At 35.4% G+C, this 27,489-nt stretch overlaps 1 protein-coding gene and 1 long non-coding RNA gene across 4 annotated transcripts; one reads left to right on the top strand and one right to left on the bottom strand.

Annotated features, from left to right (window-relative positions):
- The first annotated feature begins 535 nt into the window (after positions 1 to 535).
- Positions 536 to 27,002, top strand: LOC114286432 (serine/threonine-protein kinase STY46). Of its 3 annotated transcripts, none has more exons than XM_082921349.1 (16): positions 536 to 1,162; positions 1,706 to 1,820; positions 4,592 to 4,704; positions 4,921 to 5,040; positions 10,274 to 10,346; positions 12,359 to 12,469; positions 17,405 to 17,455; positions 18,211 to 18,350; positions 18,457 to 18,564; positions 20,225 to 20,298; positions 21,081 to 21,256; positions 22,428 to 22,523; positions 23,736 to 23,816; positions 23,925 to 23,975; positions 26,365 to 26,505; positions 26,618 to 27,002. In XM_082921349.1, the coding sequence occupies exons 1-16, from the start codon at positions 981 to 983 to the stop codon at positions 26,690 to 26,692; spliced, it is 1,707 nt and encodes a 568-aa protein (XP_082777475.1). In that variant the 5' UTR covers positions 536 to 980; the 3' UTR covers positions 26,693 to 27,002. The 3 variants fall into 3 exon arrangements, with proteins under 3 accessions (XP_082777475.1, XP_082777474.1, XP_082777476.1); XM_082921348.1 differs by having other exon boundaries at positions 553 to 1,162; positions 4,918 to 5,040; XM_082921350.1 differs by lacking the exon at positions 4,921 to 5,040 and having other exon boundaries at positions 553 to 1,162.
- Positions 12,289 to 16,839, bottom strand: LOC145822894 (uncharacterized). The gene is made up of 2 exons (XR_014364733.1): positions 16,014 to 16,839; positions 12,289 to 12,483 (listed from the first exon to the last, which is right to left on the bottom strand). It is a non-coding gene; the product is annotated as an uncharacterized LOC145822894 (long non-coding RNA).
- Positions 27,003 to 27,489: the final 487 nt, after the last annotated feature.

The raw sequence follows: 27,489 nt of genomic DNA, 5'->3' as shown, positions 1-27,489 counted from the left end.
GATTCAAACCAGTAATTTAATTGGGTTGGACTAGCTAGAAATATAAAATGAGAAGCAACATTATTTCTTTATAGGAGTGTTAGAAATTCACAATTCATTTATAATGATACAGTAAAGAAGTTACATTTTATATTAAGGCCTCATTTAGCAACAGATTGTTTTAATAATTGTTTTTATTTTTTACGAAAAGATATGCAGAAAAATAGAAAGAATGATGTGATAAATTACAATAAATTTTTGATTAAAATTAAAGATTACCAAACGAGATCTAAATATGTAACAAATCAAATTACATTATTATGAGTGAATTTATGAATTTTTTTAAGGGGTCAAACATTTATCTTGAGCGGTGGAAATAATTGGAAAACAAGTGAAATGGAAAGTTTCTCTAAATTTTCCTTTTATTTATTGTAACGGTGAAATCTTGAGTATTTTATCTTTTCTTTTCTTTTTTCCTTTCCCATAAAACGAAAAGTAGCTTTTAAATTTTAAAACAAAATTCATGGGACAAAATAAACAATTTTAAAAACGATTATAACAAGTTCAGAACCCTATCCACTCTACTTTTTACTTCCACCTCCTTTCTCTCCCCCCCCTCACTCTAGATTAACACTTCCTCACATTTCTCCTCCCTCTCGCCTAACTCTTAACTAGTCTTCTTCTTGAGTCTAAACCAAGGCTCTCTCTCTCTCTCTCTAACACTACAGTCAGAAACCTCCGCTGCTACAGGAATGGCGGACGAAATTGCCCTCAGTTTTTCAACAAAACTTCCAATTTGTTAACTTCTCTTATCTAGATTCTATCAACCGTCAAAGATCCTCTCTTGTCTCTCACCGCCTTTCTCCTTCCTCTGATCGCGCTCTCTTCCCCCTTTCTCTCTCTCTCTCTCTCTATACGTTTATGGAGGTGATTTAGGTAGGGTTCACATATACATATATACATATAGATAGAGATAGAGATACAAGTGAGTATTTGTGGATATGGATTTGGTTGAAGGAGTCGGCGAGAGTTCGTCGCCGCCTCGGAGTTTTGGTAGTTTCGGTGGGTATGATATAAGAAACGATGTGTATAATCGGTTGGTAGAGAGTGGAAACGAAGAGGCCGTGTGTAATCCTGAGTTTCGTGAACTATTAGATGCTCACTTCAATCGGTTACCTTCTAGGTATTCTCTTTCATCATCATTCTGATTTGTTTGTATTCAATACCTGTTCATCTAATGAGATTTCAAAATTTATCTCTATTCTAATTATTCTGTTTGGTGTGGTTTTTTTTTTTCTTTTGTAATACAAATATATATATATATATATATATATATATATATATATATATATATTTATGTTCTTATATTCTTGTGTGTGCATGTACGGACATACATATAAATATGCTTGGTGTCACTTGTTTTATTTATTATTTATTAAGAAAAAAATTAATTTTTTTCAATTTATATAAATTAGTTGGATTTGTAGGTTTATTAGTGTTCAGATTTAAGCAAGGGCATCATTTTTAGATGTTATATATAATGTAGGATTCAGAAATTTTCAATGAATTCGCATGGTATTATTAGAATTGGTGAAAAAATTGTCGGCTTTTGGAATTTTTATGTATGCCTTCATGGATGTGGGTTTTGAGTAAGAAAGGGAATTTTGTTTCAGCTATGCAAGAACCTGTTAGGATCTTGTTGATTTGTATGCTCTTTTTGTTTCAGCTATGGGTTGGATATTAATATGGATAGGGTGGAAGATATATTGTTGCATCAAAAGCTTCTTGTCTTGGCGAAGGATCCAGATAACAGACCAGTTTACCATGTCCGTTTTCTCGAGGTACAGCTTTCATCTGACCAAATAGTAGATTTTCTTTGCTAAATTGTTTTGAAAGGCAACTGTAATAATGTAATTTTTTTTTTCCCTTCTCTCTTACCATAAAAGACGGATGTTCAGTTTGACATAGCAATCTTGTTAGAATATATTGGAAAACTGCGTACTACCTTGTTCTTTTACATATTCATTAGTTTATTTGCTTTTAACTTCATGATATCTTTATATATGCATAAATATACTTGAAATTTTCTCTCTTAATTTGTGGTGGATCAAATCATAGTATTGCTGGATAGAATAATTCATCTTTTATTTCATTCAAGGGTACCAAGAGCGGTAACCCTTGTACGCACTGTCAGGTAGAATGACTTAGTAGTTCGTTTGTTTGTTTTTGTTTTTTTTTTTTTTTTTTTGCTCACTGAAATCAAAATTTCAATCCCAAAAAAAGAAAAAAGAAAGGCTTGTGGGTGGCAGTGGAGGCATCCTTTAAAGGTCCTCCAATAATATCAACCCTCCTGGGTGGAAAAAAAAAAAAAAAACACGCAGGGGGGAAACATGTCCAAATGGATGCAATGAAAACACTCTTGTTTTAGTTAAACAATCAGCCCCTTCAATTTTCAACCTTGCCTTCCGTCATTGCTCCACTTCTGCGATAAATCACAAATTCCTGCTCTTTTGCATCAATTGGCCATATTGCCAAGAATATATTATGATTGAATAAAACCTATGAAGCACGGGTACGGGTACGAGTATTGGTACTGGTACGATACGGGTACGTCGATACGGTAAATTCAAAAAAAGTAGGGTACGGTTACGGCTTGGTACGCTTGTAAAAAAATATTTATTTTTAATTTATAGTAATGTAAAATTAATTAAATGGTTTAATTTGTTAAGATTTAACCTATAATTAACATTTAATGCCAAAAGTAAATGTATAAATCAAAATTAAATGTCAATATATTTTACAAACCATAGTTTAATTTTAAAAACATACTAAGTATAAAACTAAAAATAAAAAAGAAGTCTAGTTAAAGGGGTTTTATTTCTATAGTAGAAGAAAATATTATTTCAACTGAAGTACGGTACGGTTTGAGTATATATTAGGTACGTCTGGGTACGCCAAAAATTAAGAAGAAAAAATTTGGGTACGTGTTTCGTGTACCCGGTACGTATGAAGAAGTACCATACGAGGTACCATACGCCGGTAAGTACCCGGTAAGGGTACGGCTTGTTTTTCGAAGTACCCATGCTTCATAGAATAAAACGATGAATGATTGCCAAATTGTTCCTTCAACTGAAATTTGCTAACTGCCTTTGAAATGTTTCAAGATGCTAAAGTTTTATTGATGACCGGTTCCCAATGGCTTTGAGACATTAGTTATATGGCCATGCTGATCCCTAAAATACACATAGCATTCCAAAGAAGAAAGCATCAAACTTGAACTTAATTCGTGCTTTATTAGAAGCATGCACGCCACTTCTTAAGATAAATGCAACAATGCAAGAGGTTTCATCAATTGCTCTATTAGCTGGGAACCCAGATTGATCTAAAATTTTTATGCTCCTTGTTTAAATAACCCAAATAAAGCCATAGAATCGCAAGACTGAAGACTGTACTTCGGACTATGCCTAAATGTTTAAAGTATCTGTATCGAACACTTGACACTAGTGTATATTTGTGTATGATGTATTTGGTTGATCATGCCCACTTCATATTGTATTGATTGAGTTTGATGTATGATAAGGCATGAAAATTATATATCCATAGTACTTGATAAACACCATTTTACCTTAGAAATAAAAAAATAAAATATTTAGTAGTCTCAATGGCCTTAGACATATGCGTTAGAGGAATCCGATGCTTAGACATGCTCATGTTCACCTCCCCAAGTTTTGAAAAAAAGTTAACGGTAGAGGAGATATTTGAAGGAGCTGCCTAGCGTAAGAAGTGCTGATAACTAGGACATTGATACGATGCAACATGGACATGCTAACAACTTCACACAACAATCTACAAAAATTCAAGATATGTAGATTAGGGCCCCAAAAAAATAAATCTACATTTCCATACCTGTTCATGATAATAATAACAAACTGTTTTTTTTCTTCTTTATGATACAAACAATTTCTTTTTTATTATATCAAAATAGTAAGATTTCATTTTTCACATTCTATATGTTATAAAAGAAAGCGGACAATAAGTCCTAAAATTTATTTTAAAAAGTTTTATTCATAAATAAATGAATTGGAAGTTTTAGGGCATGTTTGGTTTGTGTCTCAAAATATATTTTTGGAGAAAAAATTCCAAAAACATGTTTGGTTGAAATTTTTATAAAAAAAATTCCAATATCACTTTTCTCTCTACTACACATTAATCAATTACTTTTTCTCTCTCCTTCTCAATCACTTTTTCTCTTACATCCATCCATTCAATTACAAAAAAATATCAAATCATCCCAAATTCCAAAACTATTTTCAAAGTATACAACCAAACAAATTTTCAAATTTTCTAAACTCTCTAGAAAATTATTTTTGAAATAATATCTCAAAACACAAACCTAACAACGCCATAGATTTTTGGGTTCCTAAGAGCCTAAAGGAGAATAGATTTTTGGGTTCCCAAACTTTCTTGAAGAACATTTTTGTATTATTTCCCTATGATGCTAGAAGTCCTAGTTCTTTCTTCCATTTACTTTGGTTTTGTGATTTATATCTTAGTTTCTTGCTCTCTTTTTCATATATCTTCTATCTATCCTCTGTTGTGTATTTCTGTGTAGAATTTCTTGACCAAAGCAGATGGTGATGATGAGCAACAAGAAGTAAGTGTTCCTTCTACCTCCAGACAATGTTGTAATGCTGACAGTGAAGGAGTTGTGCCGTCTCATAACAGGTATTAAAGCAATTTTGATATTATAATTTTCAGTGTTTCCTCTTTATCTGTGTACATGTATGTAAATAGTAAATTTTTATAATACTACCAAAAGAAGAAAAAGTCTGTGTAGGTGGTATAACATTATAGCATGCGGCTTTCTAACAATGGTTTTAATTTGTGTTGTTTTGTTCTCCATCCATGCAACTTATTTCTTATTCATTTCACTTCAAGTAGAAACAGGGATTATGAGAGTGAGTTTGAACCCTGCTCTAAGCTCGAGGACCTAAATTTGGATGTTAGAAAGAATTCCAATGACATAGAGAGAAGATTTCTCACAGAGAACTTTTCTAGAAGGTAGTTTCACCAAACTTTTGTCATCCTCCTTTATATGAATCATATTTCTTAAGAATTAAAAAATATCAATACTGCCATACCTTTTATTGTTAGCTCAATGATTTTATTATGCAATATTCAGAATAAGAAAATATCAATGTTGATTGTCAAAGCAAGGGGCAGAAAAATTACAGAGGTGTCAGTCAACATAAAAAATGGTAAAAAAATAAAATTATGGAAATTATAACTGGAGATTGAAAACTTCAATGAAAAACAATTGATTGTGAATTTGCGAGCTTTTTTTTTTTTTTTTTTTTTTTTTTTGATTAGATTAGCAACAGAAAAGTTAAATTTTATTAAAGCTCATGGCCAAAAAGAAGAGAGGATAAGGCATCCTCAACAAGAAAAAAGATAGAATAAGACAACCAAAAAGAAAATCAAACCAAAAGACAACCATCTGCAAACTATATGAAACAAACCGACACCCAATCTGAAGCAATCAAAAAAAGAGGAATCCCTCGGAACATAGGACTTGCCGAGGTCCAAAAGGACGCCAAGTATCTCACTCTATTCCATAAATAATCTATATCCCTAGTTCCTCCTTCGAAGATATGCCCATTCGTTTCCAACCAAATGACCCAGAAGATTGCAAAGACTATACAACACAACTCCAAAGAACTTTAGCCCCCTTCGACCTTCCAAAAACTTGAAAATCAAATAATAGCATTTGAGCAACTCCTTTAGGAGCCACCCACTGTCCATTGCCCAAACCAAACACCCTATTCCACAAAAGTTCTGCCACTGAACAGTGCAAAAAAATATGATCTAGATATTCTCCACTTTTGCAACACATTATGCACCATTGAGGATTAAGAAACCATGCAGGTCTCCTCTTTTGCAATGAATCATTTGTCAAAGTGCCCTCATGAACCAAGATCTACACGAACACTTTCACCTTAAGAGGAGCACATGCCTTTCAAATCTTTTTGTGAAACAAAAACTGAGGTACATGCGGAATATCAATGATTTTGTCCAGAAAGGATGTACACGTAAAAGAGCCCGATGAATGAATATTCCAAAATCACCGATCTTCCAAATTTGGAGACAAAGAAACATTTTCAAGTCTTGACAATAAAGATATCAACTCGGAAAAAAATTAAAATTCCACGAACAAGGAGCCAACGAAGAAATAGCCACGGACGCAACAGAACAATTATGAGACTCAGAAACTCTATACATAAATGGATAGAACTCAGCAAAGGACAAAGAATCCACCCAAACATCCTCCCAAAATCTTACCATGTCCCTCTTACCCACCCTTACAGAAATGAATTGGGACTGAATTGGATAAATATGAGAAATAGACCTCCACCCCTAGAAACCACCTGAGAGTCTCTACCATTAACATGCAACCCATATTTACTTTTGATAACTGCATGCCATAATGAACCACGCTCAATTGGGAATCTCCATATCCACTTGCCCAATAAAGCCATGTTTCTAGCCACTATGTTACCAACTGCCAAGCGCCTCCTTCTCCTTTGGTAATAACACCGTTTCCCATTTCACCAAATGATCCTTCCTTCCTTCATACTTCCCTTCCCACAGAAAATCCCTCATTAGCTTTTATATGGATTTTGCTACTTTGACCGGAATCTTGAACAAAGACATGAAATAAATAGGAATCCCACTTAGCACTATCTTAACCAAGTGTACCTACCCCCATGGGACAATAAGGCCCTACTCCACCCTTCTAACCTCTTACCTATCCTTTCCACCATTGGATTCCAAAACATTTCGCCTCTTGGGTTACCTCCTAGTGGGAGACCTAAATACTTCATAGGAAATGTCTCAATCCCGCAACCAAGTTAGTCGGCCACACTCTAAATCAGTCTTGAATCAGTATTAATACCCGCTGCCCTACTCTTTTCTAAATTAACCTTAAGCCCTGAAAGTGCCACAAAAAGCCTTACCACTGAAAAAAGGTTTGCCATTTGACACTCATCCCCTGTAGAGAAGAAAATAGTGTCATCCGCAAATTGCAGATGCGACACACTAATCCTATCTCTACCGATCTGTAAGCCTTCAAACTGGCCTACTTCTTTAGCTCTGTTAACCATCCTACCTAACACATCCACTACCAAAATGAATAGAAAATGAGATAAAGGGCATCCCTGTCTCAACCCTCGCGAGGCCTTAAAACATTTCCTTGATTTACCATTAACTATCACCGACATATTACAAGACACCAAACATCCCCTAATTCAAGATCTCCATCTCACACCGTACCCTTTCTTGTTCATCACGAAATCCAAAAAACGCCAATCTACATGATCATACGCTTTTTCAAAATCTGCCTTACACACAAGGCCTACCTTCCCCGACTTTCGACACTCCTCTACCATCTCATTTGCTACCAGAACCACATCTAGAATCTGTCTACCTTGCTCAAAAGCCCCCCGTGTCTGAGAAATTGTATTCCCTAAAGAACATCTCAACCTTTTTGACATTACCTTACCCAAAAGAAGAGTGTGACCTATAGAAGTAAACTTTGAATTTCAGTGGGCATAATGATAATTTTCATTAAATACCAGTACGACATCATAGCAATTATCCATATAAAAGGCCATGTTCAAGCATAGCTGACTTACTTGATGAGAAAAAGGTTCAATATCAAATATAATTTAAAAGAAAAAAGGGGTGGGGGGCTCAATATCATATAGAGTTTCTAGTGGGCCCAAAATGCATCACTTAATGATTGTTTTATGAATGACTTTCTTGGTTACATTCTATTCACTTTCTTATAGTCAGTGTTTTCTGATGTTAAGGCTACTGTATAATTTGATGTGTATAGTTGTAGAGGGGTTTCCATCATCTGTAGTAGTGGCAAATAAAGCACATAGATATTATACTCAGTGTTTTGTGATGTGAAGGCTACTCCATAATTTGATGTGTGTAGTAGTAAAGGGGTTTCCATAATCTGTATTAGTGGCGAGTAAAGCACATATATAGCACGTAATGTTACAACAAGATCATGTCTTATTGGGGCTAGGTAAACCTGCACATGTCCATTTTGGCTGATAATCTGTACTTGCTTGTAGCCTGACCGTAAAGTCCTTTATTTGAAATGATCCCATTTCATTGTCAAATGCTGGTTGACACCACAAGTATTATGCAAGTGAATGTGTTGGGGTTGCCCTATCCTGATATGTGGATTCACTCCTAGAGAGTGATGGTATTCATCTCGCGCTGTATATATCACCTTTTGCATCACCAGTGAATGGTTCATAGTTGTCTGACACTGTTGTTGCTCTCTATCCTCCATTACCTCCTCTTCTGTTCCATGCTATCTTTCTTTTGATTGTCTCTCAGTCTCTTGATCTCCTCCTCACCTTGCACATGTCAGTGGTAATGATCTTATGACTTCGATGTTGCCCTGTTGTATGAAGGCTCATCTTTTGAGCTGCTATAGCAACTTGTGAATAATCTTGTTCATGTCTGGGATCCTAATCCACTGATGTATTCTCATCCTGCTAATAGCCCAGTTTGCCTAGAAATTCCAAAGGTGATTGGCAGCACTATCTCCATCATTATCCCTTTATCACAATTTATATCAGTCATTATCCCTGTGTACTCTTATTGTATCTTATTTTTCTCTTAATAAATTTCATTTTTGTTGTTGACCAAAAAAAAAAAAAGAAAAGAAAAGAAAAAAAAAATCTGTGTATCTTTTTGTAAGCTAATTATTCTCATATATCATCAACCAATTACCTGCCGTTATTAAGTGCACACAACACAACATATAACTTTACAGTAGTGTCTTTGTAGGAATTAGTTACAATATGATTCCTAATATTTTTGTTTGTCATGGCAACGACAGACAATTATGTCATTTGTCCTCTTTCATATCAAATCGTTTAGTTTGGAAAGCAAAATCTTTCCATTAAACAGTTTCAGGGGAATACAGAGTAATCATTAGCCTCACCTCATTCTTGAAATGACTTCTTCCAGGAAAATTTTGGTTTTCCCTTCAAGATTTATGGACACTATCTAGTATACAAGAATCCTCCATGTACCTTTGTATTGGTAGTCTGGTTCAAACCACCAACTCCTTTTTAGGTCAAGTCTAATGTAATTAGTCTATGTCCAGAGTAAGAAGGAATGATTAAATGCTTTACATGTCGCATGTGTAGGGAGCATCCATGATCTATCATGTGTGATGGTACCATTTCAATGTGTATATATTTCATAAAAAATACATGTATATACATTTCCCATGTTGCAGTTTTTTTCCCCCAAATTTATGTTAGCATCTATGATGCACGGACATGAAACACGATACGGACACGCAGACACGCAAAATTTTAGAAAATGGGGGACACGACACGCTGGGGACACGTTTAATAAATATAATTTTATTTATTTATTATATATCTATAATTTTAAAAAAAAAAATCATTGGTTCCTATAAAATTACAATAATAATAAAATTATTAAACAATTTACCTAAATTTTTTAATAAAAATTGATTTTTTTCTTCAAATGAAAATAATTTGTTTTATAAATTTCAATAAAAACATGGATATAAATAAATAAAAAAAAAGAAAAGAAAGGAAGGAAAAGAGACAGAAAAGGGAGAGAAACAGAAAAGGGAGGAGAGAGACAGTATAAACAAAATCAGAGAAGAGAAGAAGACAGAAGACAGAAGATGAAGAGGAGAAGAAGAACATAGAAGAAGACGAAGAGAAGAAGAAGAACATAGAAGACCAAGTCGAAACAGGTTAGGTTTTCTTCTCTCTTTCCTCTCTCTTTCCCTCAATCTGTCGCTCTCTTCCCTTGATCTGTCTCCCTCTCTCTCCCATCGATCCGTCTTTGGCTCTCTCTCTGTCTCCTCTCCAACGGGTCTAGAGCTTCTTCGATCCACACCAGCGTGTCTGAAACGTGTCATCGCGTGTTCGACTATAAAAATTTCAAAAAAAGAATGAGACACGTAAGGGAGAGTGTCGAACATGTGCCACAACGTGTCCGATGGGTGTCCATGTCCGACACGTGTCCGACACTTGTATTCAGGCTTGAGTGACGTGTCCGTGCTTCATAGGTTAGCATCAACCTTTTATTTAAAAGGGGAAAAAAACTTATTTTGCTGCCAAAGAATATGGTGATTTGTCTATGGCAGTATTCTTGGCATAAAAGTAAGATTTTGCATATACACCTACCTTTCATACATGAAGTGAGTTGATCATCTATGATGTAGGCAGGAAGTCTCACATCTTCCAATTCATGAAGTAATTTTTTCTACTGTTGACAAGCCAAAGCTTCTTAGTCAGGTAACTTTTTTGGAAGATTTGTTTATAGAAAAATAATTAAATTTGTGTTCTTTCTCTGATTGTATTTCTCAGTTTACATCTCTAAGAATATTATCATTCTTGACTAATTGATGTTTGATCAAAGTTGTTCAAAGTCTTGTATGCGTTTTTATGTTAATGTCCATGATCATACTTCATGTTTTCTGTGATCTGATTTTAATCTGGAATCACATGCAAAAAATCTAAAACTGATGCCATGAATTGGTACCTTGGTGCCTGAACCCTCTGTTGCCTACAAACCAAAGCACATGCTTTTATGTGGTAGAGAAAGCTCCATAAGTTGAGGCTAAGGTGGAAGGTTTGTCAATGACATTTGCTCAAGGCTTCGCAAAGCAGTTGTAGTCACCGTAACGATTACGGTGAAGTGGTTGCGGGGTGTAAAGGCCGTAGCGTAACAGTTACGGTAACCGAAATCGTGAATTTTTAAATTTTTTGCACAATTTGAAATTTTTTTTATTGATACACGTATTTTTTTTTTTTCAAAATCACATTTATTAGGGTTTAAAATAGATTTTGATCAATATTTGTTAAATTTTAAGTATGATCCAATATATTTCATATTTTTAAATCACTTTTTACATTTTATTTCAATAGTTAATAACTTTAAGAATAATTGATTTCAAATGTCTATAAAATTATTTTTGACTAATACTTGAACTAAACTAAATAAAAAAATATTTACAATTATTAAATGAAATGATTATAAAAAAAATTGTGCAATAAACAAAAATATTTTTAAGCTAATGATTTTTTTTAAATAACATTTTTTTAGACAACACTTTATAGCTAACTAAATTAAATTATTTACAATTAAGTATTAAAGAAAATGATTATAAAAATAAAAATTGTGCTATAAGCAAAAATTATTTTTGAGCTACTGATTTTTTTCTAAAGACATTTTTTAGACGACATATTATAGTAACGAAATAAAAATATTTATAATTAAATATTAAATGAAATGATTATAAAAATAAATACAACCATTGTTTATATATTTTTTATTTTACATGCTAATGTAATAAAATAAAAATTAAAAAATAAATTATAAAGAAAAAATGAATTCATACAAAAAATTTTCTTTGATTTCAGATCACTTGAGTATTCGTTATTTTTTTTGTAAGTTTTGTTTTTTTGGAAAGGAAGCTATTTAAAATATTGTAACGGTGTGTAACTTGCCGTTACGGCCGTTACGGTACTGTTACGGCTGTTATGTAACATCGAAACGGCCGCTACACATGTGAATTTTCGTCACACCACAAAAGCAGGTGTAACGGGTAGCACTTACCACCGCAACCGTAACTTAACGGTCACAACCGTTACGTAACACCGCTTTTTAAAACCTTGATTTGCTTCTTGTTGGTCAATAGACTCAATACTAGCTTATTTATGTGTATTTCTTCTGTTAGGAATTTTGTGCCAATTTTTATGGTTTCAAATGCACTTTGCATTCTTTCGTGGTATTATAGCATTCACAATTCAAGTTACCCAACAATCTGAGTACTCAATACATATCTTTTCTATACAATCTGATATGAATTGTATGATACGTGGTGTGGCGAGTATGCGATACATATGCATTTCCATATGATACGATATGTTTCGTGTATTGTAAGATTTTGACAACACTGGTGGTAGCAAATGGGTTCATTGTTTCCGCTTTGCATTTCTTTCAGGTTTCACTACTGTTAAATGAGAAGTCTGGAATCTTATAGTCAGAACTTTGATACGTTTGTGTCAAAATTTGTGTTTATTTGGAAGCAGATTCTAGTTAAAGCCCTTTATCAAGCCATTAGATGAAAATTTCATGCCATTTTGTGGATGATGACTGTGTTTTCATATATAGATTTCTCACATCACTTCATTAGGGGTGTTGACGTTATCATCCATTTGGTAGACTTATCTTTTCTTTTGTTCTTTTTTTTATTTTTTACACTTAGACTGTTGACTTCTAACTCTGTCCCATTTTGTTCTAGCTTTCTGCTTTGCTTTCTGACATAGGACTTAACATCCGTGAGGCACACGTGTTCTCAACTACTGACGGTTATTCTTTGGATGTATTTGTGGTGGATGGATGGCTTGTTGAGGTATTTCTTAAATTCTTTTGTGTAAAATAAACTGATATATATTATTGATTGTTATTGATTGATTTATATTGATATCCATTACAATGATTCATGATTCCTATATATAGAAGAGGGTGAGTGTGTAGTAGGTAAGGAGTAGGTGAAGTGGAGGTGGTAGTGGTGTAGTGGGTTAGGTTTAGTGGAGTAGGTGAGGTGGTAGTGGTGTAGTGGGTTAGGTTTAGTGGAGTAGGTTTAAGTGGGTGAAGTAGGTGGGAAGTAGGTGGATTTTAACAGCCCCCCGCAAACTCAAGGGGGATAGGAACTAACCAACTTGAGTTTGGAGAGAGTAACAAAACAAGAAAATACAGAAAAATAAAAGAGGATAAGAGACACTGTATGGTCGTGTCAGACCATTGGTGAAGACACTGGATGGTGGTGTCATAACGTTGTAGAGGACACTGTATGGTGGTGTCATAACCATGTAGAGGACACTGTATGGTGGTGTCATAACGATGTAGAAGACACTGGATGATTGTGTCAGACCAATGTAGAAGACAGTTTATGGGGTCATGTCGGACCGTTGTAGCAGACACTGTGTGGTCGTGTCAGACTGATGTAGAAGACAGTTTACGGGGTCATGTCGGACCGTTGTAGAAGACAGTTTACGGGGTCATGTTGGACCGTTGTAGCAGGACAGTTTACGAGGTCATGCCGGACCGGTGTAGAAAACAGTTTACGGGGTCATGTCGGACCGTTGTAGAAGACAGTTTATGGGGTCATGTCGGACCGTTGTAGAAGACAGTTTACGGGGTCTTGCTGGACCCTTGTAGAAACTAACCGGAATCAATGTCGGGACAGTTTACAGAGTCTTGTCGGACCCTTGTAGAAACTAACCGGAATCTATGTCGGGACAGTTTACAGAGTCTTGTCGGACCCATGAAGGAGCTAACCGGAATTAATGTCGGGACAGTTTACAGAGTCTTGTCGGACCCATAAAAAATCGCATCCTCAAAAGGTGCGCCCAATTTTTCAAAAGGCGTGCCATCAAAAGGCGTGCCCAATCCATAAAAAGGCGTGCCATCAAAAGGCGTGCCCAAGTCATCAAAAGGTGTGCCGGACATGATGGCGAGGCACGTGGGCGCCTTGGCTTGCGTGCCCGTTGGTCGGCTGGTGGCAAGAGGCGCGCGATGCGCGTGGCTGCCTCGGCTATTTAACCATGACAGAGCCTGAGGCCGAGGCAGAAGCAAAAAAACTGCGAAATCCTCTGTAAAACTCTTCGTTGTGCTGAGAGAGAGAGGCTGTAACACTGTTGTGCTGAGAGAGAAACTCTGTAATACGCTGTAACACTCTGGTGCCCAGAAAAATGGCCTCGTCCTCGTCTTCCCGTGGACTGCTCACCCTCTTTCCCGACCTCAACGAGTCAACGAGAGAAAGAACTGGTGTGGTGGCACTGGAACCTCAACCAAACACCGCTGGGTATACTCCGTTGAACTTTCCGATGCGGTCTGTGGAGCAAAGAATGGCAGTGCTGTCGGATGTGGAGGCCAATCAGTATACTTTGAAGGTATGTGTGGAAAGCATGACGGCGGTCACAAACCTGTCGAACCGGCTGCAGAGTAGGACTAATGAGGTGCAACAGTTAAATTCCCAACTGGCTCTGCTCCAACGCATGTATAAGGATGCGCGAGCAGAGATAAGTGTGCTGAAGGCGGAAAATAAGGAACTGAAGCGGAAGGCCACCGTGATGTTCCGATTTGGAGGACCGCCAGATGCTGCAGTGGAGGAGCAGACTGGAGGCAAAAAGAAGAGGCCGGCGGCAGAGTAGAGAAGAAAAATTCCGCCTGTGGATGTAGTTGTTTTGTGTGTGTGTGTTTTTTTTTTTTTTTTTTTTTTTGTTTTTTTTTTTTTTTTTTGTAAGTGTGATCGGGGTTGATCCCTGAGAGGAATAAAAGAAGGTAAGGTTTGGTGTGCAAAGCTTTATCACACGGATTTGTGAAAAACAGCAATGGTGTGTGGAAATGTTTTTTTTTTTTTTTTTTTTTTTGTTTTTGTTTTTGTTTAATAAGAATAAGAATAATAATAATATAGGAAGATAGAAAGCATAGACTGCAAAAGTGTACAGAGGGAGAACGTTGGGTAAGAGAGTAAAAAAAAAATATACATAGATATATATATATATATTAAAATAAGAAAAAGTGGAGTGGGGTAATATAATATAATAAAAAGTAATAAAAAGAAAGATATATATATATAAAATAAAGAATGTGGGGGAGAGTGGGAAGCATAATAATGTGGTGTGTTGGGTATGGGAATCTGTCTTGGCTATGTGTTCAATGTATCAGTATCCATCGGGTAAAATACCACTCTCAACAGAAACATTTGGTTCCCATGTGTTAAAGCACTAACAACTGGATCCAAGTAGATTGGTGCAAGTGTGGTGTTAGTGACCACAAGGACTCTCTTGCCATGAACATGCTGTGGAAGAAGATGAGGCTGATCAAGTAGTCCAGATCCGATGTAGATCGGGTAGCTCCGGTCGCCCAAATCGACATCGACGATGGTAGGAACGGCGGAAGTGGCAGTACTAGGCGACTGGGCCACAACCTGAGCTGCTGAAGTCGCCGACACCTCAACAAGGGTTCCCCTGCTAGCCAGCTCAAGTCCTTTCTGGGATCTCTTTCTGGTACTCCCCAGGAGGTCATGGATGCCCTCTTTGAAGCTCTCTTTTCCGGTGCCGGAAAGGGGTTTTCGAAGGAGGTAGCCAAGAAAAAGAACTATCTTGTAGCTGCCACTCAGGAGGAGGGATCGCAGCTGGTTCTGCTTAATGCAATTGAGGCCTTCTGTGTTGGGAAAGCCAGCCCTGAGGCGGTGAAAGAGGTGGCATTGGTTCTCAAAGTGCTCTATGACAATGATTTGCTGGAAGAAGAGTTTGTAGTGGAGTGGTATAAGAAAGGATTAGGTGGAAGCAATAAAGGCTCACAGATCTGGAAGAATATCAAGCCCTTTGTGGAATGGCTCCAGAGTGCCGAGTCTGAATCTGAAGAGGAGTGATAAGTCAGGATGCACTTCTGCAACCTTGCCCACCCAGGTGGGTTTCCAAGCTTTTCTCGCAATTTGTTGGTGATGTGTTTGGCTGTTTGGTATTTCTAGTGGACGTGAAATATTATGTGCGTGTGTGTGTGTGTGATCGCGACGAATAATGGCTGTTGGTGTTGGCTTATGTTGTCTAGGTTGAGGTCCGGCGGGCGGCTAAGGTGAGATTGCCGCCCGCCGGGGAAGCGAAAATACCAAGTTCTAAACCCGCTCTGATACCATGTAAAATAAACTGATATATATTATTGATTGTTATTGATTGATTTATATTGATATCCATTACAATGATTCATGATTCCTATATATAGAAGAGGGTGAGTGTGTAGTAGGTAAGGAGTAGGTGAAGTGGAGGTGGTAGTGGTGTAGTGGGTTAGGTTTAGTGGAGTAGGTGAGGTGGTAGTGGTGTAGTGGGTTAGGTTTAGTGGAGTAGGTTTAAGTGGGTGAAGTAGGTGGAGAGTAGGTGGATTTTAACATTTTGTAACATCTTTATACTAATACTCTATGAAACACAAACACAGACACGCGACATGGACACAACACGGGACATGGACACGACACGGACACGCAAATACGCAAATTTTCAAAAAATAGGAGACACGACACGCCGGGGACACGTTCAATATATATAATTAATTTTATTTATTACATGTCATAAAATTATTAAAAAAAATTTATTTATTTTATTTTAATAAAAAAATAATTAATTTTATTTACTATATGTCATAATTATTTATTATCTTATAGCTTAATACCTATTATTCAAATGAACAAAACTAATCAAAATTTTTTTTTACATAAAATGGGATTAGAAAAAAGAAAAAAGGAGAGAGGCAGATGTTACACTGACCATTTAAATGAAAAGAAAAATAAAATAAAAGTTCAACTTAAAGGAGAGAGAGAGAGAGAGAGAGAGAGAGAGACTGAGACCGAGAGAGAAGATTGGAGAAGAAGATTGAGAAAGAGAGAGAGACAGCAACTGAGATCGAGAGAGAAGATCGGAGAAGAAGAAGAAGATTGAAGAAGAAGAAGAAGAAGAGCAGTGAAGGTGTACCTTAGATAACAGCCGACGAGCAACGACGACTGACGAATGACCACCGAAAAGCAACCGGGTCTTCTCTATTTCTCTTTTGTTCTTTAGTTCTCTCTTTCTCTTCTATTGTAAATTGATTTAGGGAAAATATTGTTCTAGTTTTTTTTCCTTACAAATCGACCCCATAGAAGTTTTATAAATTATGAAATTGACCTTGAATGTGTCTTGAAAGTGTCTGGAATGTGTCCGGCTGCAAAAAAAAAAAAAATGGGATACTCTCTGTTGCGTGTCAGACACGTATCCACCATGTGTCTGACGCATGTCCGTGTCCGACACTAGTACGGAACCCTCGGAGAGGTGTCCGTGCTTCATAGCTAATACTGCTTTGCTTTTGTGCTATTCTGTTTCCCATTCAAATAGTTTGGATCCACTTCTTCTAAAAATGTTTATGCCATTGCTGTCTCTACCTGCTTTTCTCACTGTAGTGTGTTCTTTCCCCAATCTCTCTCAAAAAAGGCATAGAGAAATAGTGATAAAAGAAATCAAAATAAAAGAATCCTACACACTTTTACTTTTCCTGTTGTATGATAATTAATGTTCTCTTTTATGTGCTCGCTCTGCAAATATTCTTTGCTACCTTGTTGGTGGTATGTGAATGCAAGAAAAATGTTTATTTTACTGATATTACATCTCATCTGGGTGGTTGTGTAGACTAACTGTGCTTGTGCCGGGACAGTGAGGCCCTGTAATAAGGAGCATTGTGATTATATTTCTTTTACGACAGGGATCTGTGGTGAGTCCAAATGTTGCTGACTTTGCAATGTTGTGGTCAGGATACGGAGGGATTATATGAAGCTATGGAGAAAGCAATTGCTAGAAATGAGGTAACTAATTTGTTTCCATTCTATGATTAATTGCCCCTCCACGCAAATGTGCTCGAGTTTATGGGCTTTCTCAGACCAAATTCAACGAATGATGGTAGCTAGTGGCAACTGAATTCAGTATTTGAGTATTGACTTGCTTAAAAGTAGTTACATTGCTGTATGCTTTGATAGCTTTCCTGTTGGATTGAAACCATAAGTAGGAAGGACCTGCTTCTTGAGAGAAGGTAGGCAGGTCCATCTTAGTGGAAAAGGAAAGAATTTTAATGTAATTTATTTTTCCAGTCATTGTACTTTGACTTGCATTATATTTTTAACTTCGTTTTCATAAAAATGGATTTCTTAGAAGACAGTATATTGTGCAGTGAGAATATGCCCGTTGAAATATCTCAACCTATGACATTATGTTTCCAGTTTTGTGGCACAAATCACAATTCACATCTACCAAAAGTTGCTGGCCATCAGGTGCCATAAAGGCACTTTAATGGCTGTCATGGTTGAGATTTTCAAATTGCCCACTGTAAAGGTGGTTGTAGGCTTATAAGTTATAACGGGCACTTGCTTTTTTGGAGAGTGCTGAAACCTCTACTTAATGGTGTCAATGTTTTCGGCCACCATTTACACATGTTGCACAATGGTTAATTGAACAGAACACAATGACCCACACAATATGTAAATGGATTGTCTTAAGACCAAGGTTTAACATTCTGGCCTAGGTCTTAAGACCATTTTTTAACATTCTCTGAAAAAATATACAGGGATCATGGTCTGGGTCTTCACAAATTCAATCAGCAGTGGAGAAAGCATTAGTGTCACAAGGAAAATCTGGTGATTGGGAAATAGATAGAAGATTATTGAAGATAGGAGAAAGAATTGCATCTGGATCCTGTGGAGACTTGTGAGTTGGGATTCGTTTTATGGAATTGTTACTTGTATCTACTGTCCATGCCTGCATTCTCTTTCTCTCTCTCTCAAACACCTTTTTTTCTTGTGTCTTTAAAAAGGTATCGGGGAGTTTACCTTGGTCAGGATGTTGCCATTAAGGTCCTTAGATCTGAACATCTAAATGATGCTTTGGAGGATGAGTTTGCTCAAGAAGTAGCTATCCTAAGGTAAAATAATAAACAGCTGTTACTATGCAGACCATAATGTAGTTCATATCTAAGATTAACTACTCATGCATTGATGATTTTTCTTGCTAGAAAAACAACATGGAAGTTCCCAAATATATAACTGTGCTTTTAAACAAATAAAACATAAATTTTAGATTTTAAGTGGTCTATTTCTTGCTATATATTGTCCTTCAAGCTTCCATGATGTGTTTATGCAAGGTAAAAAGCAAAAGGAGTTGATAAATTGAAGGCTTTGTTTATGAAATTCTGAACATGAATTTATGTTCGATCCAGTTTGGTATTGTTTTCATTTTTGGCATTTCTTCTTTACATTTTTGGAAACGAAAACATTGAAAAGTTCTAAAACATCTGTTGTTTTCATATTGTTCCATATTTGAGTGAAACGGTTTTGAAAAGTTCAAGAAAAAAATTTGAAAGCGTTTCCCAAAAAGGGGTTTCTTTTGAAAACAACCATTGTTTTCAAATCGTTTCATTTTTGAGTGAAAACAGTTTTTAGAAGTTTGGGATAAATTTCCAAAAACAATTTACCAAACAAGTTTTTTGTGTCATTTTTTTTTTCATTTAATTTTTTTTAATATATATATATATATATATATAAATGTTTTTGAGAACAACAAACAAAAATTTAAAACGATGCCAAATGTTTCATTAGAAAGCTTACATCTTCTTGTGTTCCTATAAGGCTCTTCTACTCACAAAGATCTTAATATTTTCATAAATTTGATTATGCTACATGTTAACTAATGATTCACTCAACATAAAATTGTAACAATATAAATTATGTAAGATCCGAAGAGAAGAATTTCAATATCTAATATGTAAAAGTTTAAGTCATCTTTCAGGCCATATGAACGAGAGCAGTTTTTTGATTTTTTCTGCTCATGTTTCTTAACTTGACGATTTTGTAATTTGTACACTTGCTAGTGCTTTGCGGAAATTTATGTCAAAACTAGCATGCACTGCCAAATAACTTAGCACGTTATCTCAAATGAGAATATTTCAGTATGTCCCTTGTTCTTTTCTTTTCATATTAGTTCCACCTGAGAGATCAGGATATAAGAGAGAGCCAATAAAAAAAATTAAATAAAAAAAAAAGGTAATTGAGAGAAACCATGTCGCCCTTAAAGTTTTGTGAAAAAAGAGAGTTTGGTGGTGGTGGTGGTGGGCTGGGGGAACACTCCTTGAAAACCAAGTCAACCTAAATTTATGTCATTTCAGTTTAGGGTTGTGGAGAAACAAACCAAACCAGACCAAGTTGCATCCCTAAATTATTTACAGGCGTTTGATGATCCAAACCGCTCTTTCTGTAATTTCATTCTCATTATATGAAGAGGTATCTCCGAATTGTGGTTAGGTGGTATCACAAAGCAATGCAATTGGCTCCTTTAACAAGGTGACATTGCAAAGAATCTTCTTGGGTTGGAATCTGCATTGTCTTGCCATAAATGCATGTTTGTGTATCGCTTGCATAAGCAGTGAACGTCTGAAAGCCAAAATACATTCATACCATGCATGGGTTTCTAATTTTTTCTGGTCAATCCAACAACTCAACGATTCTGTTAACTTTTTGGCTAGTGTACTACGATATTCTTATAGTTCTAATACGGGGATCAATATCCTTGCTGTTTTTTGTGTGCAGGGAAGTCCAACATAGAAACGTTGTCCGATTTGTTGGTGCATGTACGAAAGCTCCTCATTTATGCATAGTAACAGGTACACAACCTTCTACAAGGTCACCTTTTTTGCTTCCGTCCTTCATAATTGGATATCAGTTGGTGCACTGGTATGAAGGAATGAGCCAATTCAAGTTGAAGGTCTCAAAAGGACTAGAGGGATGTCAAAAAGGACTTGGGTTGCGGCCATGAGAAACGACATGATTGTCTTTTATTCATAACCATAAATATGATTTTACATGGAGCTGACTAGAAACAACTGATGCTTGTAGCTGACCTTGACCCTCATAATAGGATTAAGCTTGTTGAATTAGGTAAAGTAGCAGAGGCAGCCTTGGGTGGTGGAGAGCTGAGCCTTTGCTTTAGTGACAGCAGTGGGTTTTGAGAAGGTGGTGCTAACGGAGACTGCAAGTGCAGTTGGAGATCCACTATGGATGTTTAACAATAGCCCTTGAATTACAGTTCAATCTATAGGCAAAGACTCAGTTGGGATAGCTAATCAGCTGAGGCACTGATGATAAATTGACTTGAAAAATGAAGCAACCATCTATCGTGAGGATTATCTTATGATTTGTGTTTCTGAGTTTACATGCATGCTAGTATTGCAATACATAAATAGCTTTCATTTCATGACTAAATCTTCTTTGTTGATGTTGTCTTATGTATCATTACAAGTTTCATTGAAGTCGACAGCTTCTCAGAGTTTTTAACTGCTGGAAATAGTTTACATACATATTTTCCTGAAATGTTTGTTTATCTATTTTTGTGCAATGATTCTTCTCTCCCACTGAAAGGGAATTTGTCTTCTGGTCTTGCTTGCAGAGTACATGCCTGGAGGAAGCCTTTATGAATATATACACAAGAATCACATTGTCTTGAATCTCCCTCAATTGCTTCAGTTTGCAATTGATGTCTGCAGTGGAATGGAGTACTTGCATCAAAACAACATAATTCACAGGGATCTTAAGACAGCAAATTTGCTTATGGATAATGACAAAGTAAGTATTTTCCAACATCATGATTAAATTTCTGTTGTTGTCTCCTAAATACCAAGTATATAAATTTTCAGATGTTTAATTGTTTTGTTTTGCTGTATGTTGAAAGATGATTTACCTTTAAATCAGAACAATGGGTTCGTGAAAACTATTACTGTTCATTACATAAAGAGTTATTATGTCTAACAGGTATAGCAGGATTCATTTGTGGCTGTTGGCTTCCCTAGAGTTAATAAGTAGAAGTTTATGGAAATCTAATTTCACCATGTAAAAGTAAGACTGAGGGACTGTAGCATAAGTCACATCTTACAGAAAGTCTGCATGCATGGTCACAGTTTTGGTTTATTGTATCTTCAATTCCAAATGGCAATCTCATGTTCACATGTATCACTATTCTTTTACCTTTTTTACTTATTTTATTGTTCTATGATTCCCTCTCTCTGTCTCTCTTATTATTATTATTTTGGCTAGGTTAATGTAGGGGGTTCGAAGGGTTATGCTAAAGATGTTCTAAAAATATGACTGAAGGGTATATCATGATAACATTGGATTTTTTGGGTTAAAAATTAAAGGATTTCTTGGTGTTATCTTGAGTTTAATTGGGCTTAGTTTTTCTATTGTTGATGATCTTTATATCCTCATATCTCCCAAGTAAATTAAGGCTATGTTTGGGTGGTAGGAATTAAAGACAGAATGCGATCCTATTACCAGGAATATTGATAATAATAAGATTCTGAGGTTAATGAAATTCTAGTGTTTGGATTGGTTAAGAATTTTCTAATGGGAAATGGTAAAATTTTAAATAATGTGTGCCCATGTTTCTTTTTTACACTTGAGTGCTTCAAATATGTGAGATTCTCATGGGGTGTGCAAGAATGAGGTTCTGCTTAGTGTTGTAACCCCATTTCACCTTAATAAGGTAACTTAGAATCACATTTCACGTCATTCATGCAGTCAAATGGAATAAAGGAGACATGAAATGAGATTCCTGCTATCCACGCATAAACATAGCCTAAGATTGATAGACCATCATGCTTCCTTGCACTTCTACTAATGCTATTTGTAGTTTATGAATAATAACTTGACATATGTGACGCGAATGGTTTATAGGCACTAACAACATTAATGATTTGTGACATTTCTTAATCTATGATTTCTGTAATTGTGTCTCAAGGTTGTTAAGGTAGCAGATTTTGGCGTTGCTCGGTTCCAAAATCAAGGGGGTGTGATGACAGCAGAGACTGGTACATACCGATGGATGGCCCCTGAGGTTGAACTCTCTTTCGTTTGCCTATGTCTTCTGCTTCATTAGCTTGATATGGTTGAAGATGAGGGATTGTGCGTGGGTGTTATCTTTAAAATTCTTTTTCTACCTTTAGCTCGGAATCCTAATGTTAATTCTCATTGTAAAAGCTTTCCTGAGTTATCTGTTGACTAAGTTAGCCCCCTTACCCAGTTGCTTGCAATAGATCCTTGTATTCTGCAATGATTGGTCGACATTGATAATTCGCAACAACGCTAAATGGGGAATAATTATGAGAATGGGTGATGGCAGTGTTTTAGAACCTGGACTGGACCAGGCAGTATGTAGTAAAATTGGGAGCGGGTCAAATGGTCCAGGCAATTTCATAAAAATCATTCTATTTTGAGACTTGGATTGATGGTTTAATCGTTGATTAGTGTAAACTGTTCGTGCATTGATGGAGCTGCATGGTCCAATTAAATTTTTATATGTGACGGTCTTTAGGGCATGTTCAACCATACTTTCCTGATTGTTTTTGAATCTGGGCTCACTTTTTAGTGTGATTGTCTATGAAGCACAAACACTTTAAAATAGGAGCCATAGCAGTGTCTGACACAGGGACATGTAGGGGATACGCCGGGGACACTTGTCTAAATCTAGATACGTCAAGGGAGACGGGGACATGGCAGGGACATGCCATTTAATTAATTGATTTTTTTTTAATTTTTTTTTTTGCAGGGGACACGCGTCTCCAAATATGGATGATCTATTAATTTGTTTAAATGTAGTGGTTTATATATATATATATATATATATTGAATTAATGTTAGTTTTTATTAATTTTGATTGTTTGGTAACATAATATTAATCTACATAGCAAATATATATAAAAAATAATAATTTGCCGTGTCCCTGTTCCCATTTTTTTGAAATCACCGTGTCCATGCCTGTGCTTCATAGTGTATTGACATTGCAATTCTTTTATTTCCATGAATCATGCACATCAGTTAACTTACCTCAATCTGTAGTATCATTTTAAATCTTCTGTATCTAACAATGTTGATGCATGCAATACTGGGTTGAATTTTTTGAGAAAACTAATGAAGTGCACTTTGTTTGACACTAGGTTCTGGACTTGTGTCATAGAATTGCGTGACGTTAACCATTATTTGATGTTGATTTCCTAGTTATTCACTTCTTACTTTGATATCATTTCTTACTTTGTTTCTCCATCAAAAGGTTATTAATCATCAACCATACGATCAGAAAGCAGACATATTCAGTTTTGCTATTGTTCTGTGGGAGCTTGTCACCGCTAAGGTATTTCCTCAATTTGCGCCAAGCCTCAAATACCACTTTTGAGTATTTAACTTCTCAATTGTGAAGATAAAAAACCTTGTGAGATGATGATTATTTTTTGAGATGCAGGTTCCATATGATACGATGACTCCTTTACAAGCTGCCCTGGGAGTGAGACAGGTTTGGTTGTTTGTATATCAAGTTATATCATAAGATAAAATATATAATTTACCATATTTTCTTTTACAAACTTCAATATATTATCTTTAAATTGATTTTTCATTGCTGACAGCATCAGTACTTCCAATTTTAGTCTTCATGAAGTTATAAATGAATATTTTCGAGTGTTTTAAAAGTTCTATACTTTTATCATCCTCCCTGTGAGATTACATTGTAGTTAAAAGCAATAATTTTACATTACAAACTAAACATGCATCACAAAATAAACAGAACTTATAAACAGTACAAAACAGTTTATAGACTTGGTAATAGAACTAAACAATCATATATATCATGCAATTATACAGATTCAGTGAATCAAAGCAGAAAATATAATAGAAATTTAAACAGAAAGATGTGGCTTGTGAGTCTCTGAGGCACGCAATTACTGTCCTAAAGTCACTGTTCCCAGAAGCTAACAGCCACTCATTTGGTGTTCGCATCCACCAGGAGGAAAAACAACCGTCCGAATCGAGTTGTCTAGAAAACACAAACTAGTAGGCAAATTCTTTTGAGATGAATCTGTGATCTCTTTCAAAATATGAGTGTATTGGAATATCAGTGTACTACTTTGTACTTCTGTAGCAGAAATACTCTATATATAGGAAAAACTTTTAAACAGATGAGAATAAAATCTGAATTAATATAAAAATTTGTAATATATTTGTATTTCAAAACTGTTGTGATATAAAGCCCTATAAAAAGAGCTGAGCTGACTGAAATAGAATAGAATAAAATTAGGGTTCATTTGGGAATTGGCTTTTTTAGTAATTTTTTGACTTGTTATGAAAAGATGTGTAGAAAAGTAGAGAGAATGAGTTGACTTTTTGACTAATTTAGCTTGTTCCCAAATAAGGCCTTAGAATAGTGGAACTGTAATTTGGAAATAGAACTTACAGCCGACCACGGCAAAGAAGAGTAGATCTAAAACAGTGAAAACAGACATGAAACATAGGTAGTCACTACTAATCAAGTAAATACCACTAGTTGTCACGACTCAGGACTAATCAAGTATACCAAGAAGAACAAAAACATATATGTTCGATGTGTTCGATGTGACTTATTTTTCCAATCAACGTGGGACATGAAGTTTTGAAACTCTTAAAAACACTTCGGTTCCAATGAACTGTAGCAAATGAAAACAAGACTTTAGTGTTTACATTGCTTGACATATACACACAGTTAAGTTGGTAGGATTGAGAATGTCATGTTATGGCACTTCATCTGGTGCCACATTTCTGTGTTGTGTTAACTAATGACCACATTTTGTTCCTTAGTTTAACTCGTGATGGGAAACATATATATATATATATATATTTTTATCAACGAAAGTTAGTAGTTGTTACATTAGTATCTTGGGGAGTCGAACTCTCACCCTCTCCTTGCAAGTACTTAATTGTTGCACCCTATTAGAACCCAAGACCTCCCTTTAAGAGAGACTTGGTGGCCAAAGAGCTAGCCAAACACTAGAACTCCTTGGTTGATGGGAAACATATTCAATCTCATTAAGCTATTACTGATTCATTGGTGTGACGTTCAATACATTTACATATTAATTTTAAAAATGAGGCAGCCAAACCAAGTCATGCATCAAGATATTATGGATTTTCAGAGTATTTTCTGTGACATCCTGATGCTTAAGCAGAAGAATTAGGAGCTCCAGAAGGGAACGCCCAAGAGATGAGATTGAACATCTAGTTTCAGACGTAGTTTTATTAACTGGAAGTAAAAATGAATGAAGAAAAATAAAAAATTATGTCGTTATCTTATCTGTGATGACATCATTCAAATAGAACAGTTGTCTTGGATAATCTTTGGATGCTACTTGTTTTGAAGTGAGAGTTGATGCTCAATGTACTATCTTGGTTTGCAACCATCCTTATATTTTGGATTCACAAACCTCCATTAGGTTAAAAACTGGACATATATACAAAGTTCGTAAAATTACTTGGAGGGACAACTTCAACTACAGATTTGTAGGGTTCCGGAACATAATATTACGTGTTTAGAAGACAACTAGATATGGGTGCAATGCACCCTTTAAACAGTCTTATATCAACTTTTTATTAGACGTAATCAATAAGCGTCTTAGATTCGATACTGTAATTCAGGCAAAAAGGAAAAAACTAACACAAAATATTACCGAAAAAATGATAAAATGAAAATGTGAAATTTTTTGAAATTGTGAATAAAAAAGGTCTTCTGTGGATAAAAATAATAATAAAACAAATAAAAAAGAAATTTCAACTCCAGTATGAGCTTTTTATGATTTCCCTGGTTGCAATTTTGTCCACACTGATAGAAGTAATCACCCACACCTTTTTAACTTTATTTATATTCTATTTGCCAGGGCATGAGACCGGATCTTCCAGACAATACGCACCCCAAGATCTTGCACTTGATGAAGAGATGTTGGGAAGCCATTCCGGACAATCGCCCTTCCTTCTCTGAGATACGAATCGAACTTGAAGAACTCCTGCAGGAAGTTCTGGTACAATATTTCAACTGTTTTATTCTCTCTCTCTCTCTCTCTCTCTCTCTCTCTCTCTCTCTCATTGTTCATTTATGTTTGGACTGTGATTATCTATTCCGACATCTCACAGGTAACTTCAGAAGCTCCAAATGGCAGACGAAATTGTTCAGTTCATAACATTGCGGAAGTTCTGAATGGCAGCTGAAAATATTCCAAGCGTATAATACACCAAACGGCACACTATTATAGTACGGGTGAGAGGCTTTTTTGTTTCTTTGTTTGTTCTTGATATAGTTATAGAGTTCAATTAAACACCTGAGGGAAAGAGAAATTTTACAAATGTGCTCCATAGAATGGGTAGTGAAGAAAGAGCAATGTCAAATTGTATCACTGCAATGTTGTTTGAATTGTTTTGTGGACTCAAAGCTAACGTCATGCTTGGTTTTGTTAGAATTGCTTTGAGTAATGGAATTGAAATTTTCTTCCGTGGAGAGAGAAGAAAAAAATTTGCAAAATACAGATTGTTTTCGCTTTCCTTGTGCCATGTTTTTCCTGGCAATTACAGTTTAGTTATCGGAGTTACCTCTTAGAAAATTGAAGGCGTTAATCATTTGGTATTTGGTTTGTGAGGAGAGGATTATAAGATATCCTGAATCTATTGTTGATTGTTGTATTTTTAATTTAAGTTATATTTTGAAATTTTTTGGATTTATTTTTTTTTAGGGTAAATATTTTATATTGTAATTATTTATTTATTTATTTATTTTAATGTGTATTATATTTTATACATTTATGTGTTGTATTTTATTTTAAATATTTTAAATATATTTTTTAAATATTAAAAATAATTTTAAAAATATTTTTTTTTTATTTTAAATAAATAAATTTATTTTAAAATATATTTTATTTTTTATTTTATAAATACATTTTTAAATATTTTAATTTTTTTATTATGTGTTTGGTTACAATTTGAGTTTGAAGTTTTGAAAGTAGTGTTAAATT

Source organism: Camellia sinensis, chromosome 3, assembly GCF_055761805.1.
Source record: "Camellia sinensis isolate YWXY chromosome 3, ASM5576180v1, whole genome shotgun sequence".
Classification (NCBI taxonomy): domain Eukaryota; kingdom Viridiplantae; phylum Streptophyta; class Magnoliopsida; order Ericales; family Theaceae; genus Camellia; species Camellia sinensis.
Note: the sequence above shows the minus strand (reverse complement) of the source record. Positions and strands in the feature narration are given on the sequence as shown.